We start from the raw sequence: 22,811 nt of genomic DNA on the forward strand, positions 1-22,811 counted from the left end.
GCTTGTGGACGAAAATGTCCTAACAGCAGCACAGGAGAAATGGAGCATCCCAGGGCTATGGACCAATCTATGGATGCAAAGTTCAGTGAGGTGGGTAGCTAACATAACAACCGTACAGTACACTGTTTGTGGTCTGATCATATATTGTCTAGTAGTGCGTTACACATGTATTAACAGTTTTAAAATATTTTTGCAGTACTGTAGTGACACTGAGGATTTATTTGGGGACTATGACAGCATTGTAGGTGACAGCTCTTTCCTGGCCAAGCTGGATAGAGAGGAGCAGAACATGAGATGTCATGACATTGACCATGCAAACAGCTACCAATGCCCTGTGGTTCTGCAGCATGAGAGCCCTGACTTCACCTCACTGAAGTCTTCAACCTACAACTATCTGAAAAAAATCACGTGATGACTCAATGACAGACAATCCTGAAGGGCTTCAGTAATTACTTTTTTAGAGACATGCAAAGCTCGCCTTTCAACAGGACTCTCTCCAAACAGCAGAGCGGATCTGCTGTCCAGATGGGGACAAAATGTCCACGCCTACGAGACGTCCTGAGTCTATCAGCACTGAAGATGGAAATGAGAGGCACAATGCAGGTGTGGTCCCCAAGGCGAGGAAGAGCATGTCAGATCATCTGAAGAGAGCCATGCTCGTTAATGCAGCAGCTCCTTCTAGTGTCTCACGGACTGCAATGCAGAAGGAGGCCGTAGTTACAGAGGAGATCAGTGTTGCCATGCAGGCTATGGAATCTGTCTCCATGGAGAAAATGGACCTTAGGCCTTTCTTCGGTCTTCCCACCAAAGTGAAGGCGCTGATATGTAATCTCAAAGGAATCAAAGATTTATATGGTGAATAGCTTTCTACCACATTTCCCTGTCTAATTGCATGTCCTCACTATAGTTCTGTGTCAATTTTACCATGTTTTAAAAGTGTGTGGTTGTCTTGAGTAATTGGATTTCTTGCCCTGCTTCATATTACAGAGGATCATAATCAATGCTCTCTTCTATTTCAGAATGGCAGAAGAACTGTCTAAACCTGGACTCAGTTCAGCAGAGGAGAAACCTCATCTACTCTCTGCCCACCAGCGGTGGGAAGACTCTGGTGGTTGAGATTCTCATCCTCAAAGAGCTTCTAAGCAGAAAGAGGGATGCTCTTTTCATCTTGCCATACATATCTCTAGTGCAGGAGAAGGTATTGTGGTCATTATTTTATGTTTACAAAATATCTATAATTCCTCTTTCATCCAACTACACAGGAATTATAATCCAACATTTTAGTATTCAAGGTCACATTTGGGTTGGGAAATTGTCACAAAACTCATGTCAATGGCAAATCTGAGCACTGTATTGCATGCATTTCAAGGTTTGAGGGTTGGCCAGTTTTGACCTGGAGCTGGACTTCATGGTGGAGGAGTATGCTGGCAGTAAGGGCAGGTTCCCTCCAGTGAAGAGAAGTGGCAAGAGGTCCCTGTACATCGCCACCGTAGAGAAGGCCCACAGCCTGATCAACTCCCTCATAGAGGCCAACAGACTGGACAATGTGGGGCTGGTGGTTGTTGACGAGGTATGCAAATATCTTATTACATAAACATCTAAGACATTATCATTGGCAAATATAGAATAGCCACTCACTAAACACTAAAAATGAATCCTCTGATGCATTGTGTATTTGATGCAATCAATTATATTGTACAGTAGTGTCTAATTATTTATCTCTTTTTATTAGCTCCACATGTTGGGTGATGGTAGCAGAGGAGCTATCATTGAGATGACTCTAGCCAAAATGCTCTATGTCAACAGTAAGTGTGACTGCTATTCTTACTCTCATCATGTTCATGGAGATTGGAGATCTTTTGAAACATTTATTTTCTCCTTTACACAGAGTCAACTCAGATCATAGGAATGAGTGCTACTCTGGGCAATGTCCAAGATCTTCAGAGGTTTCTGAGTGCAGATAACTACACTAATGACTTCAGACCGGTTTGTAATTTCCTAACCATAGGCTTGATATACACAATGCTATTTTATCCTCTGTGGTATGCCTACTTCTTGTTTGTGAGAGTCTACATGCAACATGAAAATCACCAACATATATATTCTTTGAAACCTCACTTAAAATGGATACAAGTTAGACTGCGGGTTGTGCACTGCTTTGTCTGCTTTGTCTCTGTGTAGGCCACTGATAGCCATGGTGTTTATGTTTCAGGTCGAGCTGAAGGAGTATGTTAAACTGAAGGACAGCATATACGAGGTGGACCCAAAAGAGGAGGAGTGCTTCAGGTTCTCTCGGCTCCTAAACTTTAAGGTATGTTCATCCATTTTATTTTGAAGAGTCATCATATTTTATATGGCCTGAGGGGGGTGTGGTATATGGCCAATATACTACGGCTAAGGGCAGTTCTTATGACGCGGAGTGCCTGGATACAGCCCTTAGCCGTGGTATATTGGTAATATACCACAAACACCGAGGTGTCTGTTAATGGAATTTTATATCTTAATGATAATAATCAACAATCAATAATCCTTGACTAATTCCCAAGGTTTGTAAGACAATGGGTTAAATAATTAGGCAAGGACTCAGCTTTCTGCAAAAGGTTCATTCGGCTTTATTCAGAGAACATTCTGCCCAACATACACAAAACATCTATTATATACCAGGCTCCTCATTTACACATAACACACTAAGGAGAGTTCATTGTTCTTCCTCAGAACTCTCAACACCGTAAATTCTTACCCAGCTGACAGTTTTTAGTACAATGAGATTAGGGAAACCTGGAGGGTTCAAGCTAGGTCAGGTCAACCACAGTTTAACAGTTCTTTATGTTTACTTAAACACACAGACCTTCATTTCTCTCTTATCCTCGTCAATCTCATGAGACTTATACTTAGCTCTTTAGTTTCTCTTGCTACAGGCTATATATATCCATGCTACATAACTTGTAATTAATAATGGATTATTAATTAATTTGCCTTTATTAGATAATTCTCTTATCAGTGTCTTATTTCTATTATAAACTGGTTACCAACATAATTAGAGCAGTAAAAATAAATGCTTTGTCTTACCCGTGGTATACGGTCTGATATACCACGGCTTTCAGCCAATCATCATTCAGGGCTCTAACTACCCGGTTTATAATGAAATATATACTTGTCTCCAGTACCAGGCAGTTGGCTGTTGAAGGCTGACACATTGTATTTGAAGTCTTAACACCTGACTAATCCTTCTGTTTTCCAGTACTCCAGTGCAATACAGAAGATCGATCAGGATCATATTGTTGCCTTGGTAACTGAGGTCATTCCAAGCCAGTCGTGCCTTGTCTTCTGTCCCACCAAGACAAATTGTGAGAACATGGCTGAGATGATCTGCAAATACATGAAAAAGTAAGAGGCATATCTTTGTATCCTTCCTCTCTGTATTCCAAATCATGGTAAGCCTGTCCAGTGGCTGTGATTGTGTGGATTGTGATCCAACATGCCACTTCTTCTTGAATTCTCTAGGGACTTTATCCAGTGCAAGCAGGCAGAGAAGGCTGTGTTGCTGGGGGAGCTAAGGAGCAGTGGGAACGGCTCCCTGTGTCCGGTGCTCAAGAAGACAGGCCAGGCCATACGGCACTATCACCACAGTGGGTTGACCAGTGAGGAGAGGAAGCTGGTGGAAGAGGCTTACTCTGCTGGGGTTCTCTGTCTCCTCATCTGCACCTCCACACTGGCTGCAGGGATCAACCTACCTGCTCGGAGGTAAGCCAAAGCAAAGAAGCTAACCTGTCTCAGACTACTTTACTGCTACTAAGGCTACTAGGAACAGCTGTTCTCACATGCGACATGTCATAACATAAGTTGCATCTCTGTGTTAGATAATGACAGTTCTTATAGACTTAATTGGATCCATCATTGTGTGTTTGAACCAGGGTGATTCTGCGTTCTCCGTACATGGCAGTAGACTTCCTGAAGAGGAGCCAGTACAAGCAGATGGTGTGGAGGGCTGGACGGGCCGGGATAGACACTCATGGAGAGAGCATCCTCATCCTACAGGACAAAGACAAAGTCATGGTAAAGAGCAACAACTGTAAACATGTGCATGTAGTACTATGTAATGACATTAGGTGTTTGCACGTTCTGACAGACTCATCTAATGCATTGTTCCTGTCCACCTTTTTTTATTTTCAGGTCAAAAAGCTTGTGTCCGTGCCAATGGAGATCTGTAAAAGCAACCTAATGCATGATAACGGAATGGGTGTCCTGAGTCTCATCCTGTCAGTCATTGGATTAAATGTGAGCACTTCTTGAAGAATATCCATAAGTGAATTCCAGAAAAATCCAGTTTCTTTTTTTAATGTATCTTTTTAGCAAAGAACTTGGTCTTAATTAATGAATTGATGATATGGTTTTTGTGTTTGTTTTCTTTGTCTCCCTTCAGATCACAAACAGCTTAGAGCAGGTCATGGACCTCATGGATGGCACGTTGTTGTCTGTCCAGAAGAAACAGGTGTGCTTGGAGAGGAGCCTGTGGGAGGTGACACAGGAGTGTGTTGAGCTGTTGAAAGAGAAAGGCCTTGTCACTGTGTCCACAGAGCCACAGGATAGGACTCTGCAGGTCACCAAGCTAGGAAGAGCTACTTACAAAGGTGAACTACTCTCAAACACTCCAGAGCTGGTGTTAATTCCATTTCTATTCCCATAGCAGGACACTGTTAGTTAGTTAGCTAGCTAGCTAGCTAGCTGTGCTAATCTTGCTATTTTGTAGAAAGCCCTTGTTGATACTAGCCAGATGGCCACAGTTGTTTTTAAATAATTATAATATCAATACTAGCTACATTGGTTAGCTAGCTTGGAGGAAGTATTTAGTGTTGCGTGCATTGCGTCTGTGCATTTAGCTAGCTACCATCCCATAGCCTACATCACATATGAAGTGTGACTGGCTCATCCATGGAGAAAATGCCCTCTTTTTCCTTTTTGTTGTCACTGCTATTTGCTCTTCCACGTGGGGGTTCATGCTCTTGTTTTGGCTCAAAGTCAAGTTGTTGGCCACTGACGAGCATTGCGATTTTGCAAGTAGAAATTGTATTTTCTTCACCCGGCAAGCAGCAGGTACCACTTTTGTTTTAGCAAGAGAAGGAACGGCCTCCCAGTGTGATAAGTACCTATCGCCAGTCTATTGACAGTGAGATTCTCGGTGTGTTTCATGCTTAGGAATCCATCTCAATCCTGTTACAGAGACATGCTTTTTCTATGAATCAATCCTACAGTCTTAAGTATGTCTGCCCTCTCCTCCTCAGGCTCAGTGGATCTGACCTACTCTGGGGTCCTGTATAGAGACCTGTCTAAAGGCCTGGAGAGCCTGATGCTGGATAGTTTCCTCCACCTGGTCTACCTGGTAACACCCTATGACATGGTCTCCCAGTGCAAGCCTGAATGGATGATCTACTTCAGATAGGTTAGAGCCTTTATGTGCTTCTTAATTCTTTATTTTTAATAATATATACACTACCGTTCAAAAGTGTGGGGTCACTTAGAAATGTCCTTATTTTTTAAAGAAAAGCATTTTTTTTGCCCGTTAAAATAACATAAAATTGATCAGAAATACAGTGTAGACATTGTTAATGTTATAAATGACTATTGTAGCTGGAAACGGCTGATTTTTAATGTAATATCTACATAGGCGTACAGAGGCCCATTTATTAGCAACCATCATTCCTGTGTTCCAATGGCACGTTGTGTTAGCTAATCCAAGTTGATAATTTTAAAAGGCTAATTGATCATCAGAAAACCCTTTTGTAATTGTGAGCACAGCTGAAAACTGTTGTTCTGATTTAAAGAAGAAATAAAACTATCCTTGTTTAGACTAGTTCAGTATCTGGAGAGTCAGCATTTGTGGGTTCGATTACAGGCTCAAAATGGCCAGAAACAAAGGACTTTCTTCTGAAATTCGTCAGTCTATTCTTGTTCTTGGAAAGGAAGGCTATTCCATGTGAGAAATCAAATCGAAGTTTATTTGTCACGTGCGCTGAATACAACAGGTGAAATGCTTACTTACAGGGTCTAACCAATAGTGCAAAAAATGTATTAGGTGAACAATGGGTAGGTAAAGAAATAAAACAACAGTAAAAAGAAAGTGACTATGCATATATGATGAACAGAGAGTAGCAGTAGCATAAAAGAGGGGGTGGTGGGTGGGACACAATGCAGATAGCCCGGTTAGCCACTGTGCGGGAGCACTGGTTGGTCAACCCAATTGAGGTAGAATGTACATGAATGTATAGTTAAAGTGACTATGCATATATGATAAACAGAGAGTAGCAGCAGCGTAAAAAGAGGGGTTGGAGGGGGGGCACACAATGCAAATAGTCCGGGTAGCCATTTGATTACCTGTTCAGGAGTGTTATGGCTTGGGGGTAAAAACTGTTGAGAAGCCTTTTTGTCCTAGACTTGGCACTCCGGTACCGCTTGCCATGCGGTAGTAGAGAGAACAGTCTATGACTGGGGTGGCTGGGGTCTTTGACAATGTTAGGGCCTTCTTCTGACACCACCTGGTGTAGAGGTCCTGGATGGCAGGCAGCTTAGCCCCAGTGATGTATTGGGCCGTACGCACTACCCTCTGTAGTGCCTTGCGGTCAGAGGCCGAGCAGTTGCCATACCAGACAGTGATGCAACCAGTCAGGATGCTCTTGATGTTGCAGCTGTAGAACCTTTTGAGGATCTCAGGACCCATGCCAAATCTTTTTAGTTTCCTGAGGGGGAATAGGCTTTGTCGTGCCCTCTTTACGACTGTCTTGGTGTGTTTGGACCATTCTAGTTTGTTGTTGATGTGGACACCAAGGAACTTGAAGCTCTCAACCTGCTCCACTACAGCCCCGTCGATGAGAATGGGGGCGTGCTCGGTCCTCCTTTTCCTGTAGTCCACAATAATCTCTTTAGTCTTGGTTACGTTGAGGGATAGGTTGTTATTCTGGCACCACCCGGCCATGTCTCTGACTTCCTCCCTATAGGCTGTCTTGTCGTTGCCGGTGATCAGGCCTACCACTGTTGTGTCGTCTGCAAACTTAATGATGGTGTTGGAGTCGTGCCTGGCCATGCAGTCGTGGGTGAACAGCGAGTACAGGAGGGGACTGAGCACGCACCCCTGGGAGCTCCAGTGTTGAGGATCAGCGTGGCAGATGTGTTGCTACCTACCCTTACCACGGGGGGCGGCCCGTCAGGAAGTCCAGGATCCAGTTGCAGAGGGAGGTGTTTAGTCCCAGGATCCTTAGCTTAGTGATGAGCTTTGAGGGTACTATGGTGTTGAACGCTGAGCTGTAGTCAATGAATAGCATTCTCACGTAAGTGTTCCTTTTGTCCAGGTGGGAAAGGGCAGTGTGGAGTGCAATAGCGATTGCATCATCTGTGGATCTGTTTGGGCGGTATGCAAATTGGAGTGGGTCTAGGGATTCTGGGATAATGGTGTTGATGTGAGCCATTACCAACCTTTCAAAGCACTTCATGGCTACAGACGTGAGTGCTACGGGTCTGTAGTCATTTAGGCAGGTTGCCTTTGTGTTCTTGGGCACAGGGACTATGATGGTCTGCTTGAAACATGTTGGTATTACAGACTCAATCAGGGACATGTTGAAAATGTCAGTGAAGACACCTGCCAGTTGGTCAGCACATGCCCGGAGAACACGTCCTGGTTATCCGTCTGGCCTCGCAGCCTTGTGTATGTTGACCTGTTTAAAGGTCTTACTCACGTTGGCTACGGAGAGCGTGATCACACAGTCGTCTGGAACAGCTGATGCTCTCATGCATGCCTCAGTGTTGCTTGCTTCAAAGCGAGCATAGAAGTGATTTAGCTCGTCTGGTAGGCTCGTGTCACTGGGCAGCTCGCGGCTGTGCTTCCCTTTTGTAGTCTGTAATAGTTTGCAAGCCCTGACACATAAGACGAGCATCGGAGCCGGTGTAGTATGACTCAATCTTAGCCCTGTATTGACGCTTTGCCTGTTTGATGGTTCGTCGCAGGGCATAGCAGGATTTCTTGTAAGCTTCCAGGTTAGAGTCCCGCAACTTGAACGCGGCAGCTCTACCCTTTAGCTCAGTGCGAATGTTGCCTGTAATCCATGGCTTCTGGTTGGGGTATGTACGTACAGTCACTGTGGGGACGACGTCCTCGATGCACTTATTGATAAAGCCAGTGACTGATGTGGTGATGTACTCCTCAATGCCATCGGAAGAATCCCGGAACATGTTCCAGTCTGTGATAGCAAAACAGTCCTGTAGTTTAGCATCTGCTTAACCTGACCACTTTTTTATAGACCGAGTCACTGGTGCTTCCTGCTTTAATTTTTGCTTGGAATCAGGAGGATAGAGTTGTGATCGGATTTACCAAATGGAGGGCGAGGGAGAGCTTTGTACGCGTCTCTGTGTGTGGAGTACAGGTGATCTAGATTTTTTTTCCCTCTGGTTGCACATTTAACATGTTGATGGAAATTTGGTAGAACTGATTTAAGTTTCCCTGTATTAAAGTCTCCGGCCACTAGGAGCTCCGCTTCTGGGTGAGTGGTTTCCTGTTTGCTTATTTCCGTATACAGCTGACTGAGTGTGGTCTTAGTGCCAGCATCTGTCTGTGGTGGTAAATAACAGCCACGAAAAGTATAGATGAAAACTCTCTAGGCAAGTAGTGTGGCCTGCAATTTATCACAATATACTCTACTTCAGGCGAGCAAAATCTAGAGACTTCCTTAGATTTCATGCACCAGCTGTTGTTTACAAACATGCACAGACCGCCCCCCCTCGTCTTACCGGAGTGTGCTGTTCTATCTTGCCGGTGCAGCATGTATCCCGCTAGCTGAATATCCATGTCGTCATTCAGCCACGATTCCGTGAAACATAGGATATTACAGTTTTTGATGTCCCGTTGTTAGGATACTCGTGATCGTACCTCGTCCAGTTTATTGTCCAATGATTGCACGTTGGCGAGTAGTATTGACGGTAACGGCAGCTTTCCCACTCGCCTTTTTCGGGTCCTGACCAGGCATCCGGCTCTTTGTCCTCTGTACCTGTGTCGCTTCCTCTTGCAAATAACATGGATGTCGGTCCTGCCGGGTGTTTGGAGGATGTCTTGTGCGTCTTGTTTGTTGAAGAATAAATCTTTGTCTAATCCGAGGTGAGTGATCGCTCTCCTGATATCCAGAAGCTCTTTTTTGCCGTAAGATACGGTTGCAGAAACATTATGTACAAAATAAGTTACAAATAACACGAAAACCCCCCACATAATAGCACAATTGGTTGGGCGCCCGTAAAACTGCTCGCATTTCTTCCGGCGCCATTTTAATGTAATCCAAGAAACTGAAGAACTCGTACAACTCTGTGTACTACTCCCTTAAAAGAACAGCACACACTGGCTCTAACCAGAATAGAAAGAGAAGTGGGAGGCCTCGGTGCACAACTGAGCAAGAGGACAAGTACATTAGAGTGTCTAGTTTGAGAAACAGACGCCTCAAGTCCTCAACTGGCAGCTTCATTAAATAGTACCCGCAAAACACCAGTCTCAATGTCAACAGTGAAGAGGCGACTCCGGGATGCTGGCCTTCTAGGCAGAGTTGCAAAGAAAAAGCCATATCTCAGACTGGCCAATAAAAAGAAAAGATTCAGATGGGTAAAAGAACACAGGCACTGGACAGAAGAACTCTGCTAAGAAGGCCAGCATCTCTGAGTTTCCTCTTCACTGTTGACGTTGAGACGGGTGTTTTGCGGGTACTATTTAATGAAGCTGCCAGTTGAAGACTTGTGAGGCGTCTGTTTCTCAAACTAGACACTAATGTACTTGTCCTCTTGCTCAGTTGTGCAACGGGGCCTCCCACTCCTCTTTCTATTCAGGTTAGAGCCAGTTTGCTCTGTTCTGTGAAGGGAGTAGTGCACAGCGTTGTACAAGATCTAAAGTTTCTTGGCAATTTCTCACATGGAATAGCCTTCATTTCTCAGAACAAGAATAGACTGACGAGTTTCAGAAGAAAGGTCTTGGTTTCTGGCCATTTTGAGCCTGTAATCGAACCCACAAATGCTGATGCTCCATATACTCAACTAGTCTAAAGAAGGCCAGTTTTATTGCTTCTTTAATCAGAACAACCATTTTCAGTTGTGCGAAAGTAATTGCAAAAGGGTTTTCTAATGATCAATTAGCCTTTTAAAATGATAAACTTGGATTAGCTAACACAACGTGCCATTGGAACACAGGAGTGATGGTTGTTGATAATGGGCCTCTGTACGCCAATGTAGATATTCCATGAAAATTCTGCCGTTTCCAGCTACAATAGTCATTTACAACATTAACAATGTCCACACTGTATTTCTGATCAATTTTAATGGACAAAAAATGAGCTTTTCTTTCAAAACTAAGACATTTCTAAGTGACCCCACACTTTTCAACAGTAGTGTATATACTTTTTTATGTGCTTCTTGGTTTTCTACATTAGATGTAGATTGGTAGGTAAAATACCTCATACATTTTTTTTATTTTATGCATTTTGGGTGTGTTTGACAATATCTATGAAATAATGAAATGTATGTTGTTTTGTGTAATTGTTTCTCTTCTGCAGTATTTAGTAGGCTCTTTACGATACCAGTATCGCGAAACTACGATACCTGATTTTCCACCGCAAAGGAAAACACAAAGCAGTCTAAACTCGTTGGTTTAATAACCTACTGTATGTAAAATCTTGTGTGCTCTAGCTTGGAAAATAAACATTTGATTCTGGTTGACAACAACATAAGGCTGCTTGTTTCCAACATTAGGACTGTTTTCCTCAGGAAATTTGGTCCGCTTCATGTTTTGTTTCTTTGCCACGATACCGCTGAATATCTGGTATTGTAACAGCCCTAGTATTTAGCATAATAATTATTGTGTAAAATATAATTTTTTTTGCTCATCAATTCCAGTTCACAATGGTGTCCGCTGCGGAGCAAAAAATGTGTGCAGCAGTTGGAGTGCCTGAGAGTTTCGTTGCTAGAAAGGCTGCTGGCCAGAATGTGAAGGTAAGAATATTCAATATCTTAAATACTGTTATAATAATAGTGTAATATTTTCACATTTCCCTAGGTTTAGAGATCATCATTTGCTTTAAAGATGCACTAGGCAGAAATCGCTCTGCCTTTTCCTGGTTGCTAAAATTCAAAAATTTGCCTAATTTCAGTTTGACAAAACAAGCAAGTATAGTGTAGAGCAGTGGTTCCCAAACGTTTTATTTCCAAATACCCCTTCAAACATTAAATCTCCAGCTGCGTACCCCCTCCAGCATCAGGGTCAGCGCACTCTCAAATGTTGTTTTTTTGCCATCATTGTAAGCCTGCCACACACACACTATGCGATACATTTGTTAAACATAAGAATTAGTGTGAGTTTTTGTCACAACCCGGCTCGTGGGAAGTGACAAAGAGCTCTTATCGGACCAGGAAACAAATAATAATAATCCAGTTGTTTGAGTCGTCCGTTTCGGGAAAGTAGCTGCGTAATTGCGCACCCAGCTCACTCAGGTGCTTTGCTGTGTCACATTTGACATTGTCCGTAAGCTTGAGTTCATTTGCGCACACAAAATCATACAATTGGGTTGGATTGTGTTTCGGAGGACGCATGGCTCTCGACCTTCGCCTCTGCCGAGTCCGTACGGGAGTTGCAGCGATGAGACAAGACTGTAACTACTACCAATTTGGATACCACGAAATTGGGGAGAAAAAAGGAGTAAAATAATTTTCAAAAATAAAAAAAAATTAGAAACTCATCATCATGCAAGCGGTCAAACAAGTGAAAATTATGGCCAGTGAAGAACTTTAAGCTCGTCTCTCAATTTAAAAAAAAACGTGTCAATACTTTGCCCATTGATAACCAGCGCACTTCTGTACGTTGTAAAAGCGTTACATGGTCGCTGCCCATATCATTGCATAATGCAGAAAATACACGAGAGTTCGGGGGCCTTGCTTTAACAAAGTTAACCGTTTTCACTGTAGTGTCCAAAACGTCTTTCAAGCTGTCAGGCATTCCCTTGGCAGCAAGAGCCTCTCGGGGGATGCTGCAGTGTACCGAAGTGGCGTCTAGAGCAACTGCTTGCACGGGCGTTACCACTCCACTGTCTCCCTGTCATGGCTTTTGCGCCATCAGTACAGATACCAACACATCTTGACCACCAAAGTCCATTTGATGTCACAAAGCTGTCCAGTACTTTAAAAATATCCTCTCATGTTGACCTGGTTTGCAGAAGAGGATGTCTTCCTTAATTGACCCCGCGCCATAAACGTAACGGACATATACGAGGAGCTGTGCCAGGCCCGTCACGTCTGTTGACTCATCCAGCTGTAACGCATAGCATTCACTGGCTTGAATGCGAAGCAGTATTTGTTTCAAAACATCTCCTGCAAGGTCACTGATGCGTCGTGAAACAGTGTTGTTTGATGAAGGAATTTTCTGTATAGTTTTTTTCGCCTTTTCCCCCAGCATTGTCCCAGCCATATCCACGGCAGCAGGAATAATTAAATCCTCCACAATAGTATGGGGCTAGCTCACCATATAAGACGCTTCTAGCCCCTTTCCTATTAATGGTATCTGTTGCTTTTATACATGTCTTACTACTCGAAAGTCGTCTTTATTCTTGCTCAAAAAACTCCCGGGCTTATTTTTCCAAATTGTCATGTTTCTAAATGTCTGCGCAAGAGTGAAGGTTTCCCAGCGCAAGAGTAACAATTAATGTGATTGGATGTTAATTATTTGACTAGGCTACCTGTATTTGACATTGTGTTGTTATTTCGCTGAACAGTAGATGGTTTAATTGTATTTTTGGCAGTGAAACGAGGCTACTCAGGCGAGGAAAAAAAACTCACCCAAATGTATAGCCTGGTTGTGTGAAGAATTTTTTAAAATCTAATGTGAATCACATTTTACTTGGCGTACCCCCGACGGCATTGCCTACCCCAGTTTGGTAATACCTGGTGTAGAGAATAATTGTGCCATCTAAACCGCTGTGAAATAACTTTCCCATAACCCAAAAATATTGTATTTTCAGCTGTTTGAGGCTGGTGTACAAAACTGAAAGTAAATGATGCAAAAACGAAACTTAAGAACAGATCTACCGAATCTTAGACTTGCGTTCAATGAGTGGCAGATCTACAACACATATTTCTATATGAATTTGGTCAGGTCGTCCAAAAAATATTGCAGTTTTAAATCCCCGGCATTTTTAAGGGGTATTATGAGGCCTTATACTTAAGTAGGTTGTCTTAAAACCGTTATTTAATTGTCTTGTTTTTGTAGCTTCCCCCATCCACTTTATCCACTGGATGGAAGGCATACTTAAATAATTTAAGTCCTGAGATAATCGAAGCTAATGAACTGTAAATCTCCTGTGATGTGAATTCAAATCTGCTCTAAACTGTGATCATTGATGTAATACTGTAATGAGCCAAACGGACAATGAGACATTCTTTTGTACTATGATGTCCTTCCTACTGTAGTAGGAATAATTATATTTCTGTGGTCTTTTTTTTCTCACCTTTATTTAACCAGGTAGGCTAGTTGAGAACAAGTTCTCATTTACAACTGCGACCTGGCCAAGATAAAGCAATGCAGTGCAACACAAACAACAACAAACAGTTACACACTTTCCCTATGCTCTCTGTCTCAGAATATGGACCCGGTGGTGGTGAGCCGGCTTTACCTGGCCCTGGTGCAGTATACCTTCAGAAGTCACGTAATTAGTTAAATAAAGTCCACCTGTGTGCAATCTAAGTGTCATATGATCTGTCACATAATCTCTCTCTCTCTCTATATATATATATATATATATATATATATATATATATATATATATATATATATATATATATATATATATATATATATATATATACACACACACACACCTGTTCTGAAAGGCCTCTGAAAGGAGTCTGAAACACCACTAAGCAAGGGGCATCACCAAGCAAGCGGGCGGCACCATGAAAACCAAGGAGCTCTCCAAACAGGTCAGGGACAAAGTTGTGGAGATGTACAGATCAGGGTTGGGTTATAAAAATATATCAGAAACTTTGATCATCCTACGGAGCACCATTTAAATCCATTATTAAAAAATGGAAAGAATATGGCACCACAACAAACATGCCAAGAGAGGGCCGCCCACCAAAACTCACAGACCAGGCAAGGAGGGTATTAATCAGAGGCAACAAAGAGACCAAAGATAACCCTGAAGGAGCTGCAAAGCTCCACAGCGGCGATTGGAGTATCTGTCCGTTGGACCACTTTAAGCTGTATACTCCACATAGCTGGGCGTTACGGAAGAGTGGCCAGAAAAAAAGCCATTGCTTTAAGTAAAAAATAAGCAAAAGACATGTGGGAGACTCCCCAAACATATGGAAGAAGGTACTCTGGTCAGGTGAGACTAAAATTGATATTTTTGGCCATCAAGGAAAACGCTGTGTCTGGTGCAAACCCAACACCTCTCATCACCCCGAGAACAACATCCCCACAGTGAAGCATGGTGGTGGCAACATCATGCTGTGGGGATGTTTTTCCATCGGCAGGGACTGGGAAACTGGTCAGAATTGAAGGAATGATGGATGGCGCTAAATACAGGGAAATTCTTGAGGGAAACCTGTTTCAGCCTTCCAGAAATGTGAGACTGGGACGGAGGTTCACCTTCAGCAGGACAATGACCATAAGCATACTGCTAAAGCAACATTCGAGTGGTTTAAGGGGAAACATTTAAATGGCTTGGAATGGCCTAGTCAAAATCTAGACCTCAATCCAATTGTGAATCTGTGGTAGGACTTAAAGATTGCTGTACACCAGCTGAAACCATCCAACTTGAAGGAGCTGGAACAGTTTTGCCTTGAAGAATGTGCAAAAATCCCAGTGGCTAGATGTGCCAAGCTTATAGAGACATGCAGCTGTAATTGCTGCAAAAGGGGGCTCTACAAAGTATTGACTTTGGGGGGTGAATAGTTATACACGCTCAAGTTGTTTTTTGTTGTCTTATTTCTTGTTTGTTTCAGAAAATATTTTTCAGAAAATATTTTAATTCCAGGTTGTAAGGCAACAAAATAGGAAAAATGCCAAGGAGGGTGAATACTTTCGCAAGCCACTGTATATACAGGGGATACCGGTACTGAGTCAATGTGCGGGGGTACAGGTTAGTCGAGGTAATATGTACATGTATGTAGGGGTAAAGTGACTATGCATAGATAAAACAGTGAGTAGCAGCAGTGTTTAAAGGGGGGGGGGGTCAATGCAAATTGTCCAGGTAGCCATTTGATTAGCTGTTCAGCAGTTTTATGTCTTGGGGGTAGAAGCTGTTAAGGGGCCTTTTAGACCTAGACTTTGTGCTCCGGTACCGCTTGCCGTGCTGTAGCAGAGAGAACAGTCTATGACTAGGATGGCTGGAGTCTTTGGCATTTTTAGGGCCTTTCTCTGACACGGCCTGGTATAGAGGTCCTGGATGGCAGGAAGCTTGGCCCCAGTGATGTACTGGGCAGTACGCACTACCCTCCGTAGCGCCTTTCAGTCAGATGCCAAGCAGGTGCCATACCAGGCAGTGATGCAACCAGTCAGGATGCTCTCGATGGTGCAGCTGTAGAACTTTTTGAGAATCTGAGGACCCATACCAAATCTTTTCCGTTTCCTGAGGGGGAATAGGTGTTGTCGTGCTCTCTTCACGACTGTCTTGGTGTGTTTTGGACCATGATAGTTTGTTGGTGATGTGGACACCTTGGAACTTGAAGCTCTTGACCTGCTCCACTACATCCCCGTCAATGAAATGGGGGCGCGCTTTGCCCTCTTTTTCCTGTAGTCCACAATCATCTCCTTTGTCTTGATCACGTTGAGGGAGAGGTTGTTGTCCTGGCACCACACTCCCAGGTCTCTGACCTCCTCCCTATAGGCTGTGTCATCGTAGTGGTGATCAGATCAGGCCTACCACTGTAAACTTAATGATGGTGTTGGTGTCATGCCTGGCCACGCAGTCGTGGATGAACAGGGAGTACAGGAGAGAACTAAGCACGCACACCTGAGGGGACCCTGTGTTGAGGATCAGCGTGGCATATGTGTTGTTGCCTACCCTTACCATCTGGGGGCGGGTTTTTCCAACAATCGTTTACAGACAGATTATTTCACTTATACTTCACTGTATCACAATTCCAGTGGGTCAGAAGTTTACATACACTATGTTGACTGTGCCTTTAAACAGCTTGGAAAATTCCAGAAAATGATGTCATGACGTTAGATGCTTCTGATAGGCTAATTGACATCATTCAAGTCAATTGGAGGTGTACCTGTGGATGTATTTCAAGGCCTACCTTCAAACTCAGTGCCTCTTTTCTTGACATCATGGGAAAATCTAAAGAAATCAGCCAAGACTTGAGAAAAATAATTCTAGACCTCCACAAGTCTGGTTCATCCTTGGGAGCAATTTCCAAACGCCTGAAGGTACCACGTTCATCTTTACAAACAATAGTACGCAAGTATAAACACCATGGGACCACGCAGCCGTCATACCGCTCAGGAAGGAGACGCGTTCTGTCTCCTAGAGATTAATGTACTTTGGTGCGAAAAGTGCAACTCAATCCCAGAATAACCGCAAAGGACCTTGTGAAGATGCTGGAGGAAACAGGTACAAAAGTATCTATATCCGCAGTAAAACGAGTCCTATATCGACATAACTTGAAAGGCCACTCAGCAAGGAAGAAGCCACTGCTCCAAAACCGCCATAAAAAAGCCAGACTACGGTTTGCAACTGCACATGGGGACAAATATCGTACTTTTTGGAGAAATGTCCTCTGGTCTGATGCAACAAAATTGGAACTGTTTGGCCTTAATGACCATTGTTATGTTTGGAGGAAAAAGGGGGAGGCTTGCAAGCCGAAGAACACCATCCCAACCGTGAAGCACGGGGGTGGCAGCATCATGTTGTGGGGGTGCTTTGCTGCAGGAGGGACTGGTGCCCTTCACAAACTAGATGGCATCATGAGGGATGAAAATTATGTGGATATATTGAAGCAACATCTCAAGACATCAGTCAGGAAGTTAAAGCTTGGTCACAAATGGGTCTTCCAAATGGACAATGACCCCAAGCATACTTCCAAAGTTGTGGCAAAATGGCTTAAGGACAACAAAGTCAAGGTATTGGAGTGGCCATCACAAAGTCCTGACCTCTATCCTATAGACAATTTGTGGGCAGAGCTGAAACAGTGTGTGCGAGCAAGGAGTCCTACAAACCTGACTCAGTTACACCAGCTCTGTCAGGAGGAATGGGCCAAAATTCACCCAACGTATTGTGGGAAGCTTGTGGAAGGCTACCCTAAAAGTTTGACCCAAGTTAAACAATTTAAAGGCAATGCTACCAAATACTAATTGAGTGTATGTAAACTTCTGACCCACTGGGAATGTGATGAAAGAAATAAAAGCTCTCTACTATCATTCTGACATTTGACATTCTTAAAATAAAGTGGTGATCCTAACTGACCCAAGACAGGGAATTTTTACTAGGATTAAATGTCAGGAATTGTGAAAAACTGAGTTTAAATGTATTTGGCTAAGGTAAACCTCCGACTTCAACTGTAGGTATACCAGACTCAGACATTGACAGGTTGAAAATATCAGTGACAACACTTCACGTCAGTTGGTCACTGGGTACATGTCCTGGTAATCCGTCTGGCCCTGCATCCTTGTGAGTGTTGACCTGTTTAAAGGTCTTACTCACATGAGCTACGGAGAGCATGATCACACAGTCGTCCGGAACAGCTGGTGCTCTAATGCATGCTTCAGTGTTGCTTGCATCGAAGCGTGCATAGAAGTAATTTAGCTCGTCTGGTAGATTCGTGTCACTGAGCAGCTCACAGCTGGGCTTCCTTTTGTAGTCTGTAATAAACTCAGCAAAAAAAGAAACTTCCCTTTTTCAGGACCCTGCCTTTCAAAAGATAATTAATAAAAATCCAAATAACTTCACATATGTTCATTGTAAAGGGTTTAAACACTGTTTCCAAATCTTGTTCAATGAACCTTAAAAAATGTATTAACATGCACCTGCGGAACGGTCGTTAAGACATTAACAGCTTACAGACGGTAGACAATTAAGGTCACAGTTATGAAAACTTAGGACACTAAAGAGGCCTTTCTACTGATTCTGAAAACCACCAAAAGAAAGATGCCCAGGGTCCTTGCTCATCTACGTGAACATGCCTTAGGCATGCTGCAAGGAGGCATGAGGACTGCAGATGTGGCCAGGGCAATACATTGCAATGTCCGTACTGTGAGACGCCTAAGACAGCGCTGCAGGTAGACAGGACGTACAGCTGATCGTCCTCGCAGTGGCAGACCACGTGTAACAACGCCTGCACAGGATCAGTACATCCGAACATCACACCTGCGGGACAGGTACAGGATGGCAACAACTGCCAGAGTTATACCAGGAACGCACAATCCCTCCATCAGTGCTCAGACTGTCCGCAATAGGCTGAGAGAGCCTGGACTGTGGGCTTGTAGGCCTGTTGTAAGGCAGGTCCTCACCAGACATCACCGGCAACAACGTTGCCTATGGACACAAACCCACCGTCACTGGACCAGACAGGACTGGCATAAAGTGCTCTTCACTGACGAGTTGCGGTTTTGTCTAACCAGGGGTGATGGTCGGATTCGCGTTTATCGTCGTTACACCGAGGCCTCTACTCTGGAGCGGGATTGATTTGGAGGTGGAGGGTCCGTCATGGTCTGGGACGGTGTGTCACAGCATCATCGGACTGAGCTTATTGTCATTGCAGGCAATCTCAACACTGTGCGATACAGGGAAGACATCCTCCTCCCTCATGTGGTACCCTTCCTGCAGGCTCATCCTGACATGACCCTCCAGCATGACAATGCCACCAGCCATACTGCTCGTCCTGTGCGTGATTTCCTGCAAGACAGGAATGTCAGTGTCCTGCCATGGCCAGCAAAGAGCCCGGATCTCAATCCCATTGAGCACGTTGGGGACAATTGGATCGGAGGGTGAGGGCTAGGGCCATTCCACCCCAGAAATGTCTGGGAACTTGCAGGTGCCTTGGTGGAAGAGTGGGGTAACATCTCACAGCAAGAACTGGCAAATCTGGTGCAGTCCATGAGGAGGAGATGCACTGCAGTACTTAATGCAGCTGGTGGCCACACCAGATACTGACTGTTACTTTTGATGTTGACCCCCCCCCCCCCTTTGTTCAGGGACACATTATTCAATTTCTGTTAGTCACATGTCTGTGGAACTTGTTTAGTTTATGTCTCAGTTGTTGAATCTTATGTTCATACAAATATTTACACATTAAGTTTGCTGAAAGTAAACGCAGTTGACAGTGCTGAGTTTTTAGTTTGAAAGCCCTGCCACAACCGATGAGCGTCAGACTCGGTGTAGTAGGATTCAATCTTAGTCCTGTATTGAAGCTTTGCCTATTTGATGGTTCGTCGGAGTGCTTGCATCTTGTTGAGTGCGGTCTTAGTGCAAGCACTGGTTTGTGATGGTAAATGGACAGCTACGAAAAAATATAGAAACTCTCTTGGTATTTAGTGTGGTCTACAGCTTACCATGAGATACTCTTACCTCAGGCAAGCAAAACCTTGAGACTTCTTTTAATATTAGATTTTGCGCACCAGCTGTTATTGACAAATAGACAGACCACCACCCCTTGTCTTACCGGAGGTAGCTGTTCTGTCTTGCTGATGCACAGAAAACCCATCCAACTGTATATTATCCATGTCGTCATTCAGCCACAACTCGGTGAAACATAAGATATTCGTTTTTAATGTCCTGTTGGTAGGATAGTCTCTAAAATGTAAAATGTAAAATAGTCTCAAACGGTGCTCATCCAGTTTATTCTCCAATATTTGCACGGCGGCCAATAGGACGGGTGGTAGAGGCGGGTAACCCACTTTCCGCCAAATTCTCACAAGGCATCCGGATCTGCGTCCCCTGTATCGGCGTCTCTTCTTTTTGCAAACAACGAATTTGGGCCTCGTCTGGTACCAGCAGTAAATCCTTCACACCTGACTCATTAAAAAAAATATATCTATCTCCAGTTCGATGCGAGTAGTTGCTGTTCTGATATCCAGAAGCTGCTTTTTGGTCATAAGAATTGGTCATAAGAGACGGTGGCAGAAACATTTATGTACAAAATAAGTTACAAACAACTTGAAAAAACAGGCAAAATAGCACAATTGGTTAGGAGCCTGTAAAACGACAGCCATGCCCTCCGGCGCCATTCTGATGTTTGGTATACTCAGTGAATGTCATTGGGGACCAGGCAAGCTAAATATAACTATATTTGTCCCTCGTGTCAGTGTTTTCATAGAGGCCCTCTGAAAATGGATCCATATCGTATGCATGATTATCATAAGAGATTTCACCTCAGTGTAACAGGGCTTGAGGTTACTGCAAACACTTCTCAGTACTAAGAATAGCTCTTTAGTTTTGTCTGCTCTTTGCCTTCCATTTTGACCCCACTGATCTCACCGCCGAGCTCATCCCTCTCATGGAGGTAGCGGGAGTCATAGAGGTCAGACTTTAAAAAAATCTCTATTCATGTTATTGGCATTATACCATCCTCAAAATGGTGACAATGTCCTACTTACCTGTCAACAAAAGGCCCAAAAAAACATATCCACATCTTAGGTATCCAGTTATGAGAGCAATTGTCCTAGCCAAGGTATTCAGGCATTGTTCCAGAAGTATTTTTGCATGCTGTAACCCTTTATCTGCTTTTGACAGGGAAGAGCCAAGCAGCTGTACAAAACTGGATATAAGACACTGGCTCATCTGGCCAACGCTGACCCAAACGTTCTTATGAAGACTTTGGCTTGTTTCTTGAAGAGGTTCTCCAATCAGATTGTTGCTTCTGCAAAAGTATGACTGTTGTCAAATGCTTAGCACACACACACACACACACACACACACACACACACAATTGCGCTGTTTACATCCTAAATCCATATAGAATAAATAAAAACATTGAATATCGTAGAAAATGGGATTGTGATGAGACGTGACGAGCATTTACTCTGTGATCGTTGTCCTTTTTGGTGGTCTTCCTTTGTTTCAGATGCTGCTGAATGAGAAAGCTGATGCACTTCAGGAGGAGGTGGATGACTTGTTAATGATGCCTCTTGATCTCCCTTCTTTATAAACATGTTGCTGGGGTGGATTTATTTAGTAAACATTACTTTTATTTGGCCTGGTGTGTTAATATTGTTTGGTGTAACATATTGTTTATCGGAGTGCTATTAAAACATAGTGTGTATCTCTATTTTTTTGTGATTAATGTGGAAGATTTCTTCAAAATAGAGTAATAATTCCATCCCATAGAGATGAATAAGATGCTCATGTGAAACAGTGCATCAAAACCATGAAAGAATTCAAGCTCAGTGATCAATGATCACCAGTGATGGGATGGGAAATATTACATTCTATTACAGCATTGCCATAATTTATCGACAGGCTCCCACGTGCTTGACCCATCAGTGAGTTTGACTATCAGTGAGTAGTCGGACATATAGGGAGTTCTTCTAGTGCTAGTTTTCATTGGAAATGAAGATAAAGGCTTTTTAACAAAAGCAATCACTTTTTCATGTGAACACAGAATCCTACTCATTACTCCACGTGCTTAACCTATGTCACTGCCGTTGGCTAAATTGGGGCACCACACCTGGGAAGCAGCTTGGTTCTAAAACGAATGCAACAGAGTTAACCCACTTCACCCGGGGCATTAATAGTGCTCCCTTATAGTAAAGTAGGCAGCCTACAGTGTATTGAAACCACCCCTACTTACTTGCAGGTTCCAATGACACGCACATGTAATTGCCTGAGACCAGACAAATTTCATTGGCTCCCCAAGCTAAATTTCCTAGGCTTTGGCTTAGCAGGTTAATATGTTCTTCTGATTTACAAGACACCAGGTTCAAACCCTGTCTAAAATCAATGCACAGAGCGTGTGGCATGGCTAGGATGCGTCACTGCATGGTGGTGTTGTTTTTCTCTCCTGGTGTACGCCTCCAGTAATCAATATTTGCATACACTTTGAAAATGAAAAGAGAATGCTAAATAGGCCAGTTGGAAAACAGCCACTTTGCACTTTTGCATTCACCGTTTTCTGTTAACGCTGCAGTATGTAAATTTTTGGGCGACCTGACCAAATTCACATAGAAATGTGAGTTATAGATCTGTCATTCTCATTGAAAGCAAGTCTAAGAAGCGGTAGATATGTTCTATTAAGTTTGCAGACTACACAGCAGTAGTAGGCTTGATTACCAACAACGACGAGACAGCCTACACGGAGGAGGTGAGGGCTCTGGGAGTCAGCAAAACAAAGGAGATGATCGTGGACTTCAGGAAATGGCAGAGGGAGCACCCCCCTATCCACATCGATGGGACAGCAGTGGAGAACGTGGAAAGTTAAGTTCATCGGCGTACACATCACTGACAAACTGAAATAGTCCACCCACACAGACAGTGTGGTGAAGAAGGAGCAACAGCGCCTTGTCAACCTCCGGAGGCTGAAGAAATTTGGCTTGTCAGCTAAAACCCTCTCAAATTTCTACAGATGCACAATTGAGAGCATCCTCCCGGGCTGTATCACCACCTGGTATGGCAACTGCACCACCCACAACCGCAAGGCTCTCCAGAGGGTGGTGCGGTCTGCACAACGCATCACCGGGGGCAAACTACCTGCCCTCCAGAACACCTACAGCACCCGATGTCACAGGAAGGCCAAAAAGATCATCAGGACAACAACCACCCGAGCCACTGCCTGTTCACCCCGCTATCATCCAGAAGGCGAGGTCAGTA

General features: G+C 43.6%; 1 protein-coding gene and 1 long non-coding RNA gene across 2 annotated transcripts in view; one reads left to right on the forward strand and one right to left on the reverse strand.

Annotated features, from left to right (window-relative positions):
* Positions 1-21,273, forward strand: LOC115149246 (helicase POLQ-like). The gene is given in 16 exon segments (XM_029691926.1): positions 1-90; positions 197-855; positions 1,020-1,198; positions 1,370-1,570; positions 1,733-1,805; positions 1,889-1,986; positions 2,213-2,311; positions 3,242-3,387; positions 3,505-3,744; positions 3,915-4,056; positions 4,174-4,278; positions 4,424-4,631; positions 5,283-5,440; positions 10,912-11,007; positions 20,739-20,873; positions 21,070-21,273. Coding segments are annotated over 15 exon segments (2,283 nt in total). The 5' UTR covers positions 1-90; positions 197-536; the 3' UTR covers positions 21,154-21,273.
* The window catches only part of LOC115149252 (uncharacterized), a 20,381-nt gene continuing 1,518 nt past the window's right edge, over positions 3,949-22,811 (reverse strand). Inside the window, exons 2-3 of the long non-coding RNA XR_003866827.1 lie at positions 4,158-4,540; positions 3,949-4,032 (exon numbers count right to left, since the gene is read on the reverse strand). This is a non-coding gene — a long non-coding RNA (uncharacterized LOC115149252). The remainder of the gene's footprint in view (positions 4,033-4,157; positions 4,541-22,811) is intronic.

The sequence above is a fragment of the Salmo trutta genome, chromosome 15 (genome assembly GCF_901001165.1).
Source record: "Salmo trutta chromosome 15, fSalTru1.1, whole genome shotgun sequence".
Lineage (NCBI taxonomy): Eukaryota > Metazoa > Chordata > Actinopteri > Salmoniformes > Salmonidae > Salmo > Salmo trutta.